Source organism: Anabrus simplex, chromosome 4 (genome assembly GCF_040414725.1).
Source record: "Anabrus simplex isolate iqAnaSimp1 chromosome 4, ASM4041472v1, whole genome shotgun sequence".
In the NCBI taxonomy this organism is placed as follows: Eukaryota; Metazoa; Arthropoda; class Insecta; order Orthoptera; family Tettigoniidae; genus Anabrus; species Anabrus simplex.
In genome coordinates, this window is record NC_090268.1 from 320288329 (window position 1) to 320306451 (window position 18123).

Genomic DNA, 18123 nt, shown 5'->3' on the forward strand with positions numbered 1-18123 from the left:
GTGAAAACCAGATGCAATAAGAGTAAAGTATAGTTAATAATGAAAGAACTCCAATGAAAGAATGCAGGGTAAGGATGAAGAAAAATACAAAAAAAAGGAAAGGGAAAGGAAATAAGGATCGAAACTATAGGAAAGATTCACTTCGCTGGTTAGTATATACAAAAAATGTCTCACAAGTGCGGAATTAGTAATACGCGTCGCAAACAGGCCATGTAAGTTATTTACATAACAGTTTTCATTGTCCAAAGCAAAGTCTGTATTAAAAAAAAAAAAAAAAAAAAAAACATGGAATCTGCAAGTATAACTTTAAATGGCAGTATAAGCTGGCAGGAGCAAAAGTGGGTAGAGGCGAGATAGCCTAATGAAAATTTTGAAGTCCAATTAACAAGTTCATAGTTCTTGCTCACCAAGCACTCGGCAGGTATTAGTGCAGATGTTCGGTACTCCAGCACTCCGATACGAAGACAGACTCATTTGTGAGAGGTGGAGCCCGAAATATAAAGCACAATGGAAAAGTCTAGATCTATACGGAAAATGAAAGCCAGCATGTTCCAGAAACACGTCACAATAACGTGCCCATGGATGTTGCACAGGCACGCGTGGCATAGGAGGCGAAGATCGCAGCGTCTTCAGGGAGATGATGTCATAGTCACATATTCAGCAGAGTAGGTGACAGCGGGCGAACACAGCAGTAGAGAGTGAAAGGCCGCAGCAGAGCAGTCGAAGAAAATGCGGCAGCTGAAGGTAGGAAAAATACAGAATATGTAGTAGAGAGATCGTAACATATTCCCACGTGCCGGCGAAAAGTGAAGCGTCGATGAAGGTTCAAAGACGATGGCGTGTTGATCTTCACAAGGGGCGCCAACTTGGAAGAGCAATGATTGAGACTAGAAGAAGAAAGCAGACTGGTGAGAGATGATGTACCCAAACAAAGAGGGAAAGGTGGGGAGAAAGAAGGCAAAGAGAAAAAGGGGATGGGGGAGAATGGAGAATGAGGAGAATGGATCGGTCCAAAAAAGGGGGAAAATGCAAGATGAAAGGGAGGAGTTCAAAAAATACAGAGGTGATACAAACTTAAAAGATACAATATAATATGATACAATATAGAGAAAAGATATAAGTGGCATACATTATATTTATAAAAAATAAACAATGGAATGGTGTCCTATTTAAAAAAATTCCATGAGGCAAAAGTAAATAAGAGAAAACAAAAAGGGCCTATGCACTCTTGGGGAGTCTGCGTCGGAATGGAGTGGTGGAGAACAACATTTGATGAGCAAGATAATTTTGAAAAAAAAAAAAAAAGGGGGCAGTAAAAATAACCATAGAAAAAGGTGAACTAAAGAAACAGCACAAGGACAAGAGAGCTAGAAATCATAACCAAAGCGAATAACTACCCCGGAAAGAGAATTGCAAACAAATCGATGGAGGGGGGGGGGGGGGGAGGAGAAAGAAAAGGAAAAAATGGAAACATGATAGTTTAACAGAAGTAGGAACATGACATTTCTTAAGTTGGGAGAGATGGACACATTTAACATCGAGAGAATCAGAAGGGGATTGCAAAAGGGCATTAACAGGGTTAGACAAAGAAATAATACAAAATAGGCCTATCCACCGAGGGCCTAACTTAGCAGAGAACTGATCACTGGAGGAGCTTTGGGGGTGATTACGGAGGGACAATATATGATGAGAGTCATGTGTTTTCTTAGAGATAAGTTGAGTACGAAGATTAGAAAGGGCTTTGGTCCAGAGAGATTCAGTAGATTTAGAATCATCAGATTCTAAAAGGGTGTGAAGATCCCAATTAAGAGATAAGGGAGTGTGAAGATCTCGGCCCAAAAAAAAGTTTAGCGGGTGCTTGGTGGGTGGCACAGTTTATACTAGAATTGAAAGCAATGGCTAGGGCAGAGAGATTTACATCCCAATCCTTATGGTAGGAATTGTGGAAGATTGAAAGCGCAGTTTTAAGATTACGATGATAAATGTTCGACTTTGTTAGCCTGGGAATAATATGGAGAGGTATTAATTCTCTTAATTCCTAATTGGAAACACATATGAAAAAAAACCTTTAGAAGTGAAAATGGAGGCATTATCAGACACTAAATTAGAGGGTAGGCCAATAAGAAGAAATATAGTGTTAGAGAGAAGATTAATAATAATATGGGGAGAAATTTTGTGTAAAGGGTGAAGAACAAAATATTTAGAAAAACCATCTAATAACGTGAAAATATAGGTGTTACCATGCGATGAGCAAACAAGAGATCCAACCAGATCAATTAAAAAGTTTTGAGAGCTGGATAAGTAGGAGGAAAAGCAGGATGTAAGCATGCAGATTTAGTATTTAGAGGCTTAGCCAACTGACAAGGTTCATAAGAGGAAACATATTGACAAATGCATTTGCGCATATGTGGCCAAAAATAAAGAGAAGCAATATGAGCATAAGTCTTGGCAAGACCAAAATGACCTCCCGTTGGAGAAGAGTGAACCAAACCCTAACTCCCTCACAGATAATGTATGTAAACATAACACCAATGTAACACACACACAGGGAAAAATGAGGCATGGACTGCGACTAGGAAAGGCCAAGAGAACACAGCCTTGAGCTGGAAATGACCCTCATTGTTGAAGAACAAGGATATGAATCAAATACTACTATCAATGAAATGCAGAATAAATTAAATGAGGGTTTATTGATAAGATAAAAAATTTAAAAAAAACATTAAACAAGAAAAAGGAAGCCAATAATTAAGGAAAAATACCAAGTGGATATTTACATAAACGTACCTTCCCGAATGAATGTCATCACATCGACGCGTGAGCGCAGCATTTTTATGTGTACAGCCGAAATATATGAAAGAGAACATGGCGGCCTCCTGGGCTAGCAAACGCCCAAGACAGAGACATGGCAAGAATAAACAAAACTGTACCGAGAATCACACATAAGGTACAGACACCAGATTAAAAATGCAAATGGGGCCGATCAACATACCATCTTTCCTCTCCTCTCACTCAGTAACACATCCAAGGATTCACACATATGTAGGTATCGGGAAGTGATATGAACGGCCGTTCCAGTTACTAATGTCAAAATAAGTTTATATAGTGCGACTCGTTTGGCCACACACAACAGGTCTCGCATATACCAAGCAGCAGCGTGCACCACGCAAACAATTTTACAACGGTATTTAAAGTCACCCATGCTCAAATCCATCCGGTCACGCGCTTCGTACGACAAGAATTTAACTCTTAAGTCGAGACGGAGGGTATAAACACATCTGATGGTGAAGTACCATAGAACGCAGTGCACACAAATAGAGTCAATCAGAGACCCAGTTACCAACATTTCATGATCACAATAACAACCACGCACACACGGCAGTTCCATGCAGTGGAGCAGAAAAGATGCATGTCAATCTATGAATGGAAAGTTATGAATCATCACAGTACCAAAAACAAAAACAAAGATCAACATACCTGTAATATCAGTGGTCAAAACAAAAGGAAACATGGATGAATGGGCTAAGTTTGAATATATTAAAAGCCCATTTAAAACATAGAATGGCTACTTCGATCCGCACGGCCTCCATTGTTATTACCTCTCACATAAACAAGGCAAAGATTCGCTTCAAAGAGATAATACAACTCCTCTCGTAAAATGAACGATCTGGGTCTACAACTAAGGGTGCTGCCCTCTCTAGTACACTACCAGAAATACATAAGTCATTGGAATAGAGGCCGTAAGAAGCCATTTGCATATGAGAAACGAACATGCCATTTAAGCATGGGTCAAGAGTGATAATAAGAAAGTATCATCGGTTGAAGAAAAGAGGGAACAACAACTCTAGTGGAAGATTTAGAGGTGGGCTTAAAAAGCAGAAGACCTTTGGATAACGAAAAAGGGCCTTGATATGAGGGATCAGAAAGCAAGGTTTTTGTTTGAATGCAAAAATTATCATGTTGACGAGAGTGGCAAGACTGAAAAGATAAAGGGAAGTTAATTAATGAACAAATTAAGTTATCCAATGGGGTTGAGTCAAAGCTGATAAACGACTGTGAAACAGGAGGGGAAGAAGAAATGTCAGAAGAAGGGGTGTCAAATAAACAGGATAAAGCATCAGCAACAGAATTCTGTGTACTGGAAATGAATTTAAGAGAAAATTTAAACCTTGAAAGACACAATAACCATCGGCCAGTTTTGCCGATTTTGGGAGCATTTTGGAGAAGCCATGAAAAGGCCTGAATATCAGTTTTAACAATAAATTCTTTGTGATCAAGGTAATCATAAAAATGTTTGAGGGTAGTCACAAAGACTAAGGCTTCACGTTCGTAGATAGAATAATTGCGTTCAGTAAGAGAAAGAAGTCTACTGAAATAGGCAATGGGCAAAGGGGTACCATCAACTTCTTGATTAAGAACACCAGAAATCGCATTATTGAAAGCAGCGATGTGTACTTCGAAATATAAAGAAAAGTCTGGAAACTGCAGAATAGGAGCTTTAATAAGAAGAGATTTGAGGGTAGAAAAAGCATGTTGTTGAGTATGTGTCCAAAGAAATTTAACATTTTTACGTTTAAGGTAGTGTAGGGGTTCAGCAATATGAGAAAAGTTGGGAATAAAACGGTTATAAAAAGAAACCAGTACGGTCAGGATCAACAAAAACGCCCTGTGAAGAAATAATATGCCCTAAAAATTTAACAGAAGTTTGAGCAAGGGAAAGTTTAGAAGGTTTGATGGTAAGACCAGCAGTACGAAGATGAGAAAGCACTTCCATAAGATGAGCAACATGAGAATCAAAATTGGGAGAAAAGATCAATAGTTCATCCAGAAAGAGTGAATCGACAAGATATTGCATAACCTGGGATCCTACATTTAAACCAAAGGGAAGTTTGGTAAATTGTTTAAAGACCATTAGGCATAATAAAAGCAGTAAGCTTAGAGCTAGCAGAATCTAAAGGAAATTGATGAAAAGCAGAGTTACAATCAAATGTGGAAAAATATTTAGCAATGGCAAAAAATTTAAAAGCATTTTGCATCTTGGGAAGGAGATAGGCATTATACTTAATCTTATCATTGAGACAATGGTAGTCTACAACAAAACGTGTAGAATGATCAGGCTTATGAACAAGAAAAGCTGGTGGGGCATAATTAGATGTAGAAGGGATAATTGTACCATCAGAAAGCATTTTAGAAATATGTTGCTCTAAAAGTTTCATACGAGCTGGACTTAGATGGTAAGGTGGCGATCTGACAGGGGAATTATTCCCAAGATCAATATGAGCTTCTTAATTACGAGCAGTACCAAGATGTTCTGTAGCAACATCCAAAAATTGAGCAAATAAAGAATCTAAGACAAGCTGCTGAGAAGTAGTAGCATAAATATGTGAGGTAGAAAAATGTTGCGGAGTAGGTTAATCAGAAGGATTGATCAAAGGAATATGAGTCGTGGAATCAAAATGAAAAGAAATAGAAGAAATGTGAGTATGAAGAGTTAAACTGGTGTGGGGGAAAAAATCATACCCTAATATAAGAGGTATAGGAAGATCTTGTGTGACGTAAAAGGGAAAAGACCATGAGAATTTAGAAATCTTTGTAGTAAGAGTAAGTTGACCAAGAATATGTAAAGGGTGGCGAGAGACTGAAGTACATAATAAGTCAGAAAAACGTAATTGATGGTGTGGATGAAATTGCTGAAAAAAAATAGAAACTAAGGAGTGAGATAGAAGCTCCCGAGTCCAATAAGACAAGGGAAAGGACGTTCTGAAGTATAGCAAGAACAAAAGTAGGTCGAACACGCGACATAGGTAATAAGAAAGGAGAGACAGATGGCAGATTTTTCCCGACAGACCGAATGCTGGCTACATGCGGCAGGAGAGAGCATTTCCCGAACGTGGAGTAGAACAATTAATAATAATAATAATAATAATAAATTTCAAGGATCTTAGGATACCGGATACCAACTTAAGCAAGAGGTCATTGAAAATAACAGAATATGCATGGTTTTTAATGTCATCCGAAGATCCCACTACACTTAGGGGAAAAAAATTCATAATGTTTTACAAACATTCGTGTATCAATGCATGGAAACGAAGAAAATAGGAACTATAAACCATAAATTTTCCACCTATGAATATTTCAGACTTTCCAGTTTTATATGGAAAACCTTTACTAATCAGGTATTCCAAAAAGAAAGATCATTTGGACATGTGTCAGTTTATAAAATTCCAATCCCAAAAGGGGGTGAAAACCGGGATAAACCCCGGAAGTATAACAAGGTCTACATCATACGTCTGTCTCGTAGAAAGAACAGGCAACAATTGCCAAAATGGCTACCTCCCCCAACACTCAACAAGGCCATCCGTATCCCGTTAGTAATACCAAGAAAGGGAGGAGATAGACCAATCATGTGCAGAGCACAATTCAGGACTATATGGACAATGATCCATACAATTCTGTTTACATATTAAGAGGGACATTAAAGAAATTCTAATGTTAAAATACCCTTACAACTTATCAGGATCTTCCTCAACATCCTCAGCTGTACTAGAGTCATCCGGCTGGAGTGCATGGTATATAGCATGGTGATTCTGCGGTTTATACAGTAGAAAATATATCAAATCTTTATATTTAGCTTTATTCATTTTTCTTCCTGTAGGACGGGAATTTTTCACGGAATGTGTTAAACGTACATGCCTTCTTCTTGAATTGTCATTAATTCTTTTATTGGATGTAAGGTGCACATTGGAGAGTTTTGATGATTATGGCAAACCATGTTTTCTACTGCCATTCACAATCAAGTTTGGAAGTTTCTATCATAACGGCAAGCTCACTGCCTACTGCCATTCGCAATTGAGTTGGAGATTTTTCATTATGATAGGTCACTTTTCCTACTGCCAGTCACAGTCAGTTGGGGAGTTTTAATTAAATGGCAGCCACACTCGCCTACTGCCAGTCACAATCGAGATTGGGAGTTTTAACTATAATGACAGGCCTCCTTGCATACTGCCATTCACAATAGAGTTGGGCTGTTTTCATTATAATAGCAGGCCCCCTGTGCATACCACCATTTAGAATTGGGGTGTCATTATAATGAGAGGCACACTTTCCTACTGCCATTCACAGTGAAGCTGGGGAGTACTTATTAAAACAGCAGGGCATCTTTCGAGTAGGGGAGTTTCAGTTATAAGAACAGGTCACTTTGCATACTACCAGTCGCATTCTAGTTATAGAATTTTGTTTATAATGGTAGGCACCCTTGCTTACAAATGCATACAGTCGAGTAGGGAAGATTTGACCAAAATTGCATCCTTGCCTACTGCCAGTCAAATCAAGAAGAGGATTTTTCATTACATTGGCAGGCTCCATTTACTAATGCCAGTTACAGTTGAGATGGGGAGTTTCCATTATAATGTCAGGCCCTTTTACCTTCTGCCAGTCACTGTCAATGAGGGGAGTTTTGATTACAATTCCAGACCACTCTCCTACAAGTAATCACTATTGATTTGGAGAGTTTTAATTATGATGGCAGGCCTTCTGTTTCTAGATCGTTACAAATCAACTTCAATATAGATATATGAAAGTATATGCAAGTTTATAATTTGCAGACCTTCATTTCAAGATTAAATACTCTTAAATGGTACATCGTATCAACAAACAGATTGTGCCATCAGACATCATTTTTAGTTGTCTACAGGGTTGGTCCTATGATATTTTCTTGCATCTACTCCATTTACGTGTTAAATTTAGTTAGAAACTTTGAATAGTATGAAATTTGGGTACAGTTTCCACACATTGCTTTGTTTTTCACATACTTAAGTGGCAGCTAGAATCATAAAATTTGGCTTGCATATGGCAACTGATTGTGCCGATGTGCGTGCTGAATTTGATGATTCTATCTTTTCTATAAGTGTGTCAGACTATAAAATAAATGTGTAAAAATTACAAAATTTACCTACAGTTGAAAAAAGCAGCTATATCTAATGTATAAGGGATTGAGATACGACAAAAAGGTGCAGGACCAAAGATGTAGATCACTCCAAATTCGGCATTGATTGCGTTATGATATGACTTACCATTTAGCCTCCAATTTCATCAAAACGAAGGTCTGCACTGTTCATTAAAATTGCCTCCATATTTCGATATTTTTCCAGGGTAAAATGTTAAACATTGGAAAAGTTTAGAATTTTTCTGTTTGTTACAAGCTAAAAGCTATACTTTTGCCAAATTTCAATTTTCTAGCTCGTGTGGCAGATTGTGTCTGCCATCTTGGTTTGGGGGCATGGGGGTAAAAATTAGGATTTTCAGGAAACTGTTTAGCCCATAATAATTGTAGGTCATTGCTTTGGAAAAATATATCCCACTGGGTGAAAGAAATGCTTATGCTTGCGTTCCTATGCTGGGCCCCAAATTTCAAAATCGGTAGTGGGTTTGATCCTGTCTCCTTTTGATGGTATGTGAAGAGTTGTTGCTTGTGGGAAGCTGGAAATCTGCAAAGCTCATGTCTGTAGATGTACCTGTACATAAATGAACTCTTGCAGCACACAAAATATCTGGCTGTATGGTGTCTTCGGAGATCTTGGGACGTAAGCAACATTATTAAAAATAGCCTCAAATGCCCTAGATTTTCAATGACGTTCTCTCTGCTAGCTGAACCTGGCCTGCTGTCAGCATCGTTCCCCAAATGTCTTCCTTAATCTGACTACATTCAAACCAGCCTCACATTCAGAAGCATTCTCAGACGCCCTAAATGTGGACTGGTGTTTTTAGGCTTTGAGCGACGATTTTCCAATGGCAGCTGGTTAAGTTGCCATAGAAAGAGGCACCAACTCTCAGAAGTGTCACAACATACCTGCTGACTCTAAACAAGTTCCAGTTAACAGTAGGTACGTTATGCAATTTAATTGGTGAAATCATAGACTGCGAAGGAAAAACTACATGAAAGAAGTAGTGCATCGTATCACTCAAAGGAAAGAGAGTCCAGGTTTCAGGATTAGCACTCACATATGTATATGGAAAAATCAAGGAAGAAAGTAAGACATTTAAGAATGTTGACATTAATTGAAGATAGGATAATAACTGAGGACAGCTGGATTGGACAAATATGTAAATACTATGTGGATGTATTGGAAAAATGAAATGTCCCTCACTGAATTCTCATGTGAGTTATGGATTTAAGAAAGCGGTAACAGAGGAGTAATTTAAGTGCAGGGATTCTTAGGTATTCAGATAAGAAGATGACTGATGGTGTTAATATGTTATTACTTAAGCCTAAAGAGGCAAGGCAGAGGCAAGAAATTAAAGCAGACTTACAAGGGAACATCGGCAATGGATAAGTCGCCGATTGCGATGAAACTTGGAAAACCCATTGAGGTACACGTCAAAAAGATGTCAGCATCAATTTTGGGTGCCAACATTCATTAGGGCGTTAACTAAGGGGTCTAAAAGTTGCGACATTTCAAGTTTCGCGCTATCAGCGATGAATACCTGCTGGCCAATGCTGAGCCGGCACACTGCCTGACTGGAAACACACCTCTGCACCTCCTCCCCTCCCCACTCCAACTGGTTCGCCGCCGCACATTTCCCTTCTCCCCGTACTTGCCGGCTGTTTAGCTGTTGAACAGGACCGGCGCTATACTTCGCTTATTTTCGCACTATAATTATCGAAATCCTTTAAATAACGTTCCGTTTCACACATGATGATAATAAATAACCTAAACTAATATACCCATATTTTATTCAAATTTTATCTTTTCATTCCTGCTAATTCTGGTGATTTGTCACATTCGTGGGTACAACCCTGAGTTAAGCACCACCGGGTGTGGTCAAATGTGGGATGGGGTACCGCGTCCGACCTACGCTTAAATTATTATTTACTTCTAAAACGCCTTAAAGCTGTCAGTAGCGTCCTTTAGAGTGGACATACATATGAAATGAATTAAATTAAATCACCCACCATCAACCCTCTTGGAACCAGACGGTAGTGCAAGCACCCGCCATTTAAATTGGCAAAGCCAATCAGATCAGCCTTCAAAAATCCAGTCGGAATTTGTCAGAGCCGATTACATCGGCCGGCTTAAAATTCTGTATAATAAATCATTTTGAGGCAGCCTATAATGATCTGCATACATTTGTGACATCCTATAGTAAAGGGGCTATAAGTTATTATATGTCTGACCTTACTTTGGCAGTTCTAATAAGGTGTTATAGCTTTCACAAGAGTCGTTTCCTGTGTTCACAAATAACGCAAACCGGTCAGTAAGAGATTGCTCCTTGCAGTGAGTGGATTTGTGGCAACAAAATTGCAAGTAGTTCACGTGATCTTTTTTCACCAGGTATTGATGACGATAAATTAATGCACTATTTGAAACAATGCGAAGTTAATGTGGGAGATTTATCGGATAGTGATAGTGAATTTATTTCAGAGAGTAGCAACGAAATTCTGGACAAGCCCCGGAATCACCGCAGCTAAAGAAGAGACATGTGTTTCAAATGACAATAAAGCTACTGTGAATATGGTGGTAGATGAAACTAGTGATAACGAAGATGATGATGATAATGTCTCTCAAAAACAGTTTGTGGAAATTTCTCCCAATGAACCTGACAACATTCCTCAACTTCCTGTCTCCTTCATGTAACTTCTAGGACCTAAACACGCCCCTCCGTCTGATTCTCCGCCCATATCATACTTCAATTTACTTTTCATTTTCTCTCTCCTAAACCTTATAGTCAGATATAGTCCTCTATCATGACGTAAATGCCTGTCCCCGCGGACCAAGTGTAGCATACCTGCCTCTCACCTGGAGGTCATGGGTTTGATTCTCGGCCAGGTCAAGAATTTTTACCTGGGTCTCAGGGTTGGTTCGAGGTCCACTCATCCTAAGTGAGCCTAAGTAATTGCAATTGAGGAGATATCTGAGGTTGAGAGGGAGACCCCGGTCTAGAAAACCAAGAATAATGACCAGGAGGATTCGTCTCACTAACCATACATCACCTCGTAAACGGCAGGTTTTCGAACTGAGCAACAGTCGCTTGGTAGGCCAAAGCAAATCAGGGCTTTGGCGCCATAGATTTTTTAATTACGTGTATTCTGTTGTATTGTGAAAATATTTTTCAAATAGATACTAGGACCGAAAACGAGAAAGGTTTTTTGCGGAAAACAAAACTATATCAACTATTTTTTATAATTCAGAATAATTTTTTATACTATGTTGACCGCACGTAGAAAATTTCTTGTCAGTATTTGCCATAGATCGATACATATACGTGAATGTTATCGGTGAGTAAAATTGTCTTGTTTTTACTAGTGACATGTTTGAATCTTTATTTTTTATGTTCTTATTTTTTCATTCAGATTGATTATTCTATAGAATTGTATTTAGAAATACATTATACATCATTACGTACATTCTTTTGTATCGTAAATGATTTTTCTAAAGTTAATATTGAGAGAGAAAGTGAGAAAATGTTTTTCTCTTCCTAAAAATAAACGTTAATGACAACTATAGTATCAACAATAAAACGTTTTTGATTCTTTATATCACAATAAATCAGTTGTTTATTCTATGTAGTCGATATGTAGAAACATTCTTGCCAGTATTTGTCATACACTGGTAGATATATGCGAATTTTAAAATACATGTATTTTCACTAAGAATGGCCTGGCACTTTACAGTAGTAGAGTGGAGGCGGAGCTCTGGCCTCTTCGAGTTGATGGTGAACGGCCGACCAGATCGGCTCCTGGCTCTAAGAGGGTTAAATAAATCACCCACCTTTAAAAATCTTTTTACTTAAAGAAATTATGTGCCCGGGTAGAGGATCTCAGTGAATGTAATGAGATTTGGTACCTCGGGATATCAAAACCTGGTTACAGGTCCGGATCATCTTTTTATGTCCCCTTCCCCCCACCTATTTTGTATGTGCTATCAGTTGTGTCATAACGAAACGAAATCGCGGACGATGACAACAACATTTATAAACTCCGAGTTTGAAACTACTGGTATTTTCCGTATTGCGTACTCTGGTATAAGGAATATAGGTAGAATGTTTTTATTTGTGTTTGTACTGAATGATTTATTTATGTTTAGCAGTGACAGACATAACACATTTCAATTGCAGCAATGGTTGTGGAATATAAATCAATTAATGAATAGGCAACTTTGATATGAGTATGACATGGAATGTAGTAAAGTTTGACGTAATAAGAAAAGCCTTGAAAAGATGTGCTTTATATATGCAGTAGATACACAATAGTCACAGGCAGACCTGTAGTCTTACTTTACCGGTATTTTTGCGTTAATGCTGACGAAGGTCTATGTATTCAACAAGTATCATTATTAAAGTATCACACTACAGTCTTCTGGGTACAATGGCAGTTACATATGCAAAAATTGAAATGGCTATTGTATGAACTGGTACAACAACAAACAATTACAAGGCAACACAATAAATGACTCCGTATACATTACATCGGGCAAACTCCCCGTCAGTGACTGATAGTAAAGAAAAACAATCTTTGGTCTATTCGAAACATAAAAAAACAGTGAAAAGAAAATTGAAACAAAACATAATTAACAACAGGCACCATCCTTTTATCACGGGACGTATGCTTTACAATAGTGGTGTTCCTCGGGTGTTCAAATTGTCCAGAATGATCATCAAGGTATCAACTGCTGTACCATGAGTACTTCCACATGTTTTTGAATCGAGGAGATGCTAGCTGGCCCTGTGATGTAGGGGTAGCGTGCCTGCCTCTTACACGGAGGCCTCGGGTTTGATTCCCGGCCAGGCCAAGGATTTTTACCTGGACCTGAGGGCTGGCTCGAGGTCCACTCAGCCTACGTGATTACAATTGAGGAGCTATCTGACAGTGCGATAGCGGCCCCGGTCTAGAAAGCCAAGAATAATGGCCAAGAGTATTCATCGTGCTGACCACACGACACCTTGTAATCTGCAGGCCTTCGGTCTGAGCAATGATCGCTTGGTAGGCCAAGGCCTTTCAAGGGCTGTAGTGCCAATGTGGGGGGTCAGCTCGAAATGTAACGGTGATTGCAACTTTAAGATGGTGTTACAGTGGTGCAGCACGATACGGGCACTCGTAAGTCGCAGCCCGGAAAACATTCGTCTTGTATACGTTTTCCAAATCCAAGACCCATACACGTCAAATGGCTGACAAACTGCTGTAGCGCCGGCTGAAATTGTCATAACTTCTACTTCCGTGCCATGAACAAGCGCATTGTGGCCAGAGAAAGAATCTAACAATGAAATGTTTAGTCCATCGGGTAAACTTGGCTTCAACATGTCATTATACCAGCTATGAACCTCTGCTTTGCCCATCTTTCCAGACGTGGTGCACATGATATTAATATTTTTTTGTGAAAATATTATTTTCTTAACAAGGGAACCAAAAACACTATTTCTTTCCTTTAAAACTATTAATAACGGGGAGAGTAGCTTACCTTCTGCTGACATGGTAGGCATAATCATGTAGCTGTGCGTAGGACAGGGAATTGATTGGACCACCATGCTAATCGACTTTTCTCCTCGGGGCACTAACGTTCTGCCAGTGTAAATTTCCAAATTAAAGCTGCTTTGGTTGCTGTTAAAAACATGTGATGGGCTGTGTAACTGTATTTTTGTCTTACGTTTTCCACAAACATTTCGGCTTCCACCATAACGTCAGTTTCCCTATCAAGTTTTTTCATTGTTGTCTTGACAGTAATTTTTTGGGATATGATTCCAAATTTGTTTTTGAAGTCGTACAGCCAGCCTGAGGATGCTTTAAAGTCATGGATCCCTCGAGAGCGGGCACTTTGCATTGCCCACTGTTTAATTATGATGTCATGGATGGTGGACATATGGTACTCCGTGTCAAATTTTTCCTTGCAATCCATCACAATAACAAATTTGTCTTGGAGAGAGCCTCCTTCATCCACTACTTTTTTCCAGGCGGAGAGCTGTGCCTCACTATGCAAATGACGAATTTCTTTTGCACAGTTGCAAATTTCAGATTTTTCCATTTTCCATTCCTCCAGTAGTTGAGTGCTCTTGTTTTATACTGTAAGTCTGCGGTGTCCGTCGAATTGGCACTGTCTTGGCTTTGTCCCAGTTCTAGCTTGCTATATTCAATATCCTTTTCGTGTTCCTCCGAGTGATCAGACTTCTACGTCAAATTTGTAACGTCCTCCAAATAGAGACTGTCACTTTCAAGACAGTAACTTATAAGCACTAAAAAACAAAATAAAAATAATTAAAATACATGTTGTTATATGTATATTTATTGACACAAACAACGGAGAATGTAAATGTTTGTTTTAAAAAAAAAACGAGCGAGTTATCAGTATCAACATATCAGACGGTCCAATGCTGAAAACTAAAACCTAAAATTTCACATGCAGCGCAAAAGACCATGGTTCAGTCTACGTTATTATGGCCTATGTCACACAGTGTAACATCACCTCATGAGCGTCAAAACCTATTTGAAAACGGTTGATTATTTAACACTCGCCCTCAATCGCGTCATAAAGCTGTAGCTCCCAAAAGTTCAACGGACCTTCTTCACCGTGACTTCCGTGATTTGCCTGAAGATGAAAAATAATTTTTAACGTGCTCAACGACATTGCACTTAAGCAATCATCACATACATTTTCATAAACGTTTCAGAAAATGTAAACTGACTAATACAATGTGAAAATTACAAAGGAGAGATATGAGGAAGGCTGATAGAGTACGCAAAGTGTAGCACTGGTTCTCTTCAACAGCTAAGCAGACGGGCAGGCACGGGGAGAAGGGAAACGTGCAGTGGCGAACCAGAAGGAGGGGTGGAGGGGAGGTGGTGCAGAGGTGTGGCACAAGGCAGACAGTGTGCCGGCTAAGCATTAGCCAGCAGGTATTCAACGTGTTCGCGCGGAACTTGAAATGTCACAACTTTTAGGCCCCTTAGTTAATGCCCTAATGAATGTCGGCACCCAAAATTGATGCTGACATCTTTTTCACGTGTACCTCAATGTGTTTTCCAAGTTTCATCGCGATCGGCGACTTATCCATTGCCGATGTTCCTTTGTAAGTCTGCTTTAATTTCTTGCCTCTGCCTTGCCTCTTTAGGCTTAAGTAATAACATATTAACACCATCAGTCATCTTCTTATCTGAATACCTAAGAATCCCTGCACTTAAATTACTCCTCTGTTGCCGCTTTCTTAAATCCATAACGCACATCAGAATTTAGTGAGGGACATTTCATTTTTCCAATGCATCCAACCATACAACCATTGCTGATGTTCCCTTGTTGGAAGAGAAACACAGTAAAACTTATAGCAAATGCCAGAAAAGACCTTACATTGTGAAATAATGGGCTACACTACACTCCATGGTACTGTTGAAAAATTTAAGAGCCACACTTCGTACTATTCGAAGATGATTGTAACCTCCAGTGGTATTTCACAAATATCCTGCAGAATGGCAGCTTGATGGTCTCTCGCCTTCTACCCAACGAACAAGCACAAGTTTACAGGAATGATGACAAAAAAAGCATTCTGTTACTTTCCTGCTGGCAAGCAGCCTGAGCTATTACCAAGGTAACCGGTAGAGTCATTGTCGGTGTTCAGGGGTGTCCATCACCCAACACAGAGCATGAATCCCGTAGAAATCAGTAATTTTCTCCGTCATTTGAAGAGTAAGTGAAATTATGCAGATAACAAAAAATATTTAAAATGAAGGGATGTTTCACATATAGTCTGCAGATTTTACAGACAATCAATTGTGTATGAGAAAATATCAAATAACTCCTTTGATCTCCCTATAAAACCCCAGCCTCTTATGTGATTTTTAAATCATATACATATCAAAACCTTCTCCTGAATCAGTATACTCTGAATATGAAGTTTGGTCGAAATATATCCAGCTGTTTCGCCAATGTTGGAACAGACAGAAACGAAAGCTAAAATCCACTGAGATGGTCTGGAGTTGACCTGAAACGGATAAAAATCTGAAAATTCGGCAAAATAAATTGAATTACTGACAGCAGACCCACTACAACTTCATTTATATAGATTTTAATGTAGAATTATTACAAATCCACATTATTTTTATTATTAAAAATAATGCAATTTTATCTAGTCATAGGTGACTACTGCATCAACTTAAGGAACAACATTCAACTTTAAAAAATGAGTTTTGGGAGTTAATCAGAGGTACAAAAGCACTTACTTGAAAATATTTTTGTGTGATATGTGTATGAGTAACTTGTTTATCTTCAATAACAGCAGGGAGAAAGATGATGTTTTTCCAATTAAAATTGTTAGTATATGCCTTAACAGCTGTTACATTCCATTTGTAATGATTACAACTTAATCATTAGTCTCTATAATTAGTGCTTTTTTTTTTTTTTTTTTTTTTTTTTTTCAGGTCTTGTGTAATTGGACATGCATGCCAGAATAACTGTTTCTTTCTACTATTATCATGGCTACCAACATACTTCCATGATACTTTTCCACAGGCTAAGGTAAAACTACCATAAACATTTTTTTAAATATCTGAAATCTCTATAATCATCCAATATGTTTGTATTAAATTTGTGTTTGATTGCATTGCTCCTTTGGACCAGAGCAACATTCTAATTTCTGAAAGATGAAAATGATCATAGTGTGTATGATGTACAGTGTATCTATTTTCCCACATTTTTTTGAATGTTGTGTCTGAGTTTCTAATTTAATTTCCACATCTTTGTTTTATCGCTTTGATTTTGATTGTAATCTGATTGTAATCCTACTTATTACTTTTTAATTTCTTTTCCGCCTATGTAGTTGAGCAATAGGTCTATGAAACAGTAACATTCAGGCACTTTAGATTATAATGCTGGCATGAATAATGGCTATACTGGATGTAATTTTTTCTTTAGATTTCTCTACACAATGTGGCTTTCTGAACCTGGTTTTTGTACATTCATTTAATCAAATCATTTCAAGTTCCATAGCCCTGTCACAACACTTAGCCCTAATAAGTTACATATGCTACTTCAGATACTGCAGTTTGATTATCATACCATTTATGCTGCAGTGTCTGATCAGGATCATCCTGTTACCGTAAGTGACAGTAGAGGGTACTATGTTCGACTGTCTGGCTGAGGGTCTGCTGGCCAGTACCAAACCAGGCAAACTAATGGAGAACCAACGGCTGTGGATGAAGGAGTTCTCCCTAAGCAGGTTTGATGAAACCTGTATGTAGGGAATGACACACAAATTTATCACAATGCTGCTGCATTGCAGATTAGATAGAGGACTATCAAAGGCTAAGGGAGTTAACCCTGACAGGAAAACCTCACCTTGTGTTAGGCCCAGCAAGCCAGCAAGGGGAGAAAAAATGTCAGATCGCGAGGGTGAAACCTCCATCAAAACTTATTCTACCCAAGGAAAAGAGGTTGGCTAGACAGGAAAAGAAATTAAATAAAAGAAGTTTGAGATAGAAAGGTAGAAATAGAAATGAATAATAAAGAGCACAGACACCTCTTGGACAACTCAGGGGACACCTTGTTAATCTGGCCCTACACTGAGGCCAATCCAACATGGGTAACCCTGAGCTGGCACAAGCCTCGGGATCAATAGGCACACAAGCCCTCACACCGACGCCAAGGTCATGGTGTCCCTAAAGGGGGGAAAACCCTGGTGGACACTGCAGTCAGTATTGTTGACAAAACAAGTAGCAGAGTAAGAGAGAAAGAAACTGTCTGAACAGCAATAAAGGAGAGAAATGAAATGAGGAAACTAAGAGATAAAGAATGCCAGAAAGGTGTGGCAAGAAATGAAGAGAAATTAAAAGAACTCCATCAGCTGTACTGAGACCTGCAGCTTAAAGTGAAAAGAATCATTTCTAATGAGAAAAAGAACTGGACTGAATTTGCACAGAAACTAAAAGAGGACAGCAAGAACAAGAAGAAACTATTCTATCTAGTGGTGAGAAGCAAGAAAAACCACTATGCAGGAATAAAGGCCCTGGCGAAAGAAGATGGAAACATCACTTGGCATGACAAGAAGATAAGAGATGAGATGAGACAATATTTTGAAAAATTATATAATGGTGAAAATTTAAATAACGAAGAACAGGAGACCACAGCAAAATACAATATCCAAAACATG

At 38.7% G+C, this 18123-nt stretch overlaps 1 protein-coding gene across 4 annotated transcripts in view; it reads left to right on the top strand.

Moving 5' to 3' along the window:
* MFS18 (major facilitator superfamily transporter 18) overlaps positions 1 to 18123 on the top strand; it is a 206705-nt gene that overhangs the window by 131874 nt on the left and 56708 nt on the right. For all 4 annotated transcript variants that reach the window (XM_067145678.2, XM_067145679.2, XM_067145677.2 and 1 more), the window contains one exon: positions 16397 to 16493. In XM_067145678.2, coding sequence (XP_067001779.2) covers positions 16397 to 16493 — 97 coding nt within the window. The remainder of the gene's footprint in view (positions 1 to 16396; positions 16494 to 18123) is intronic.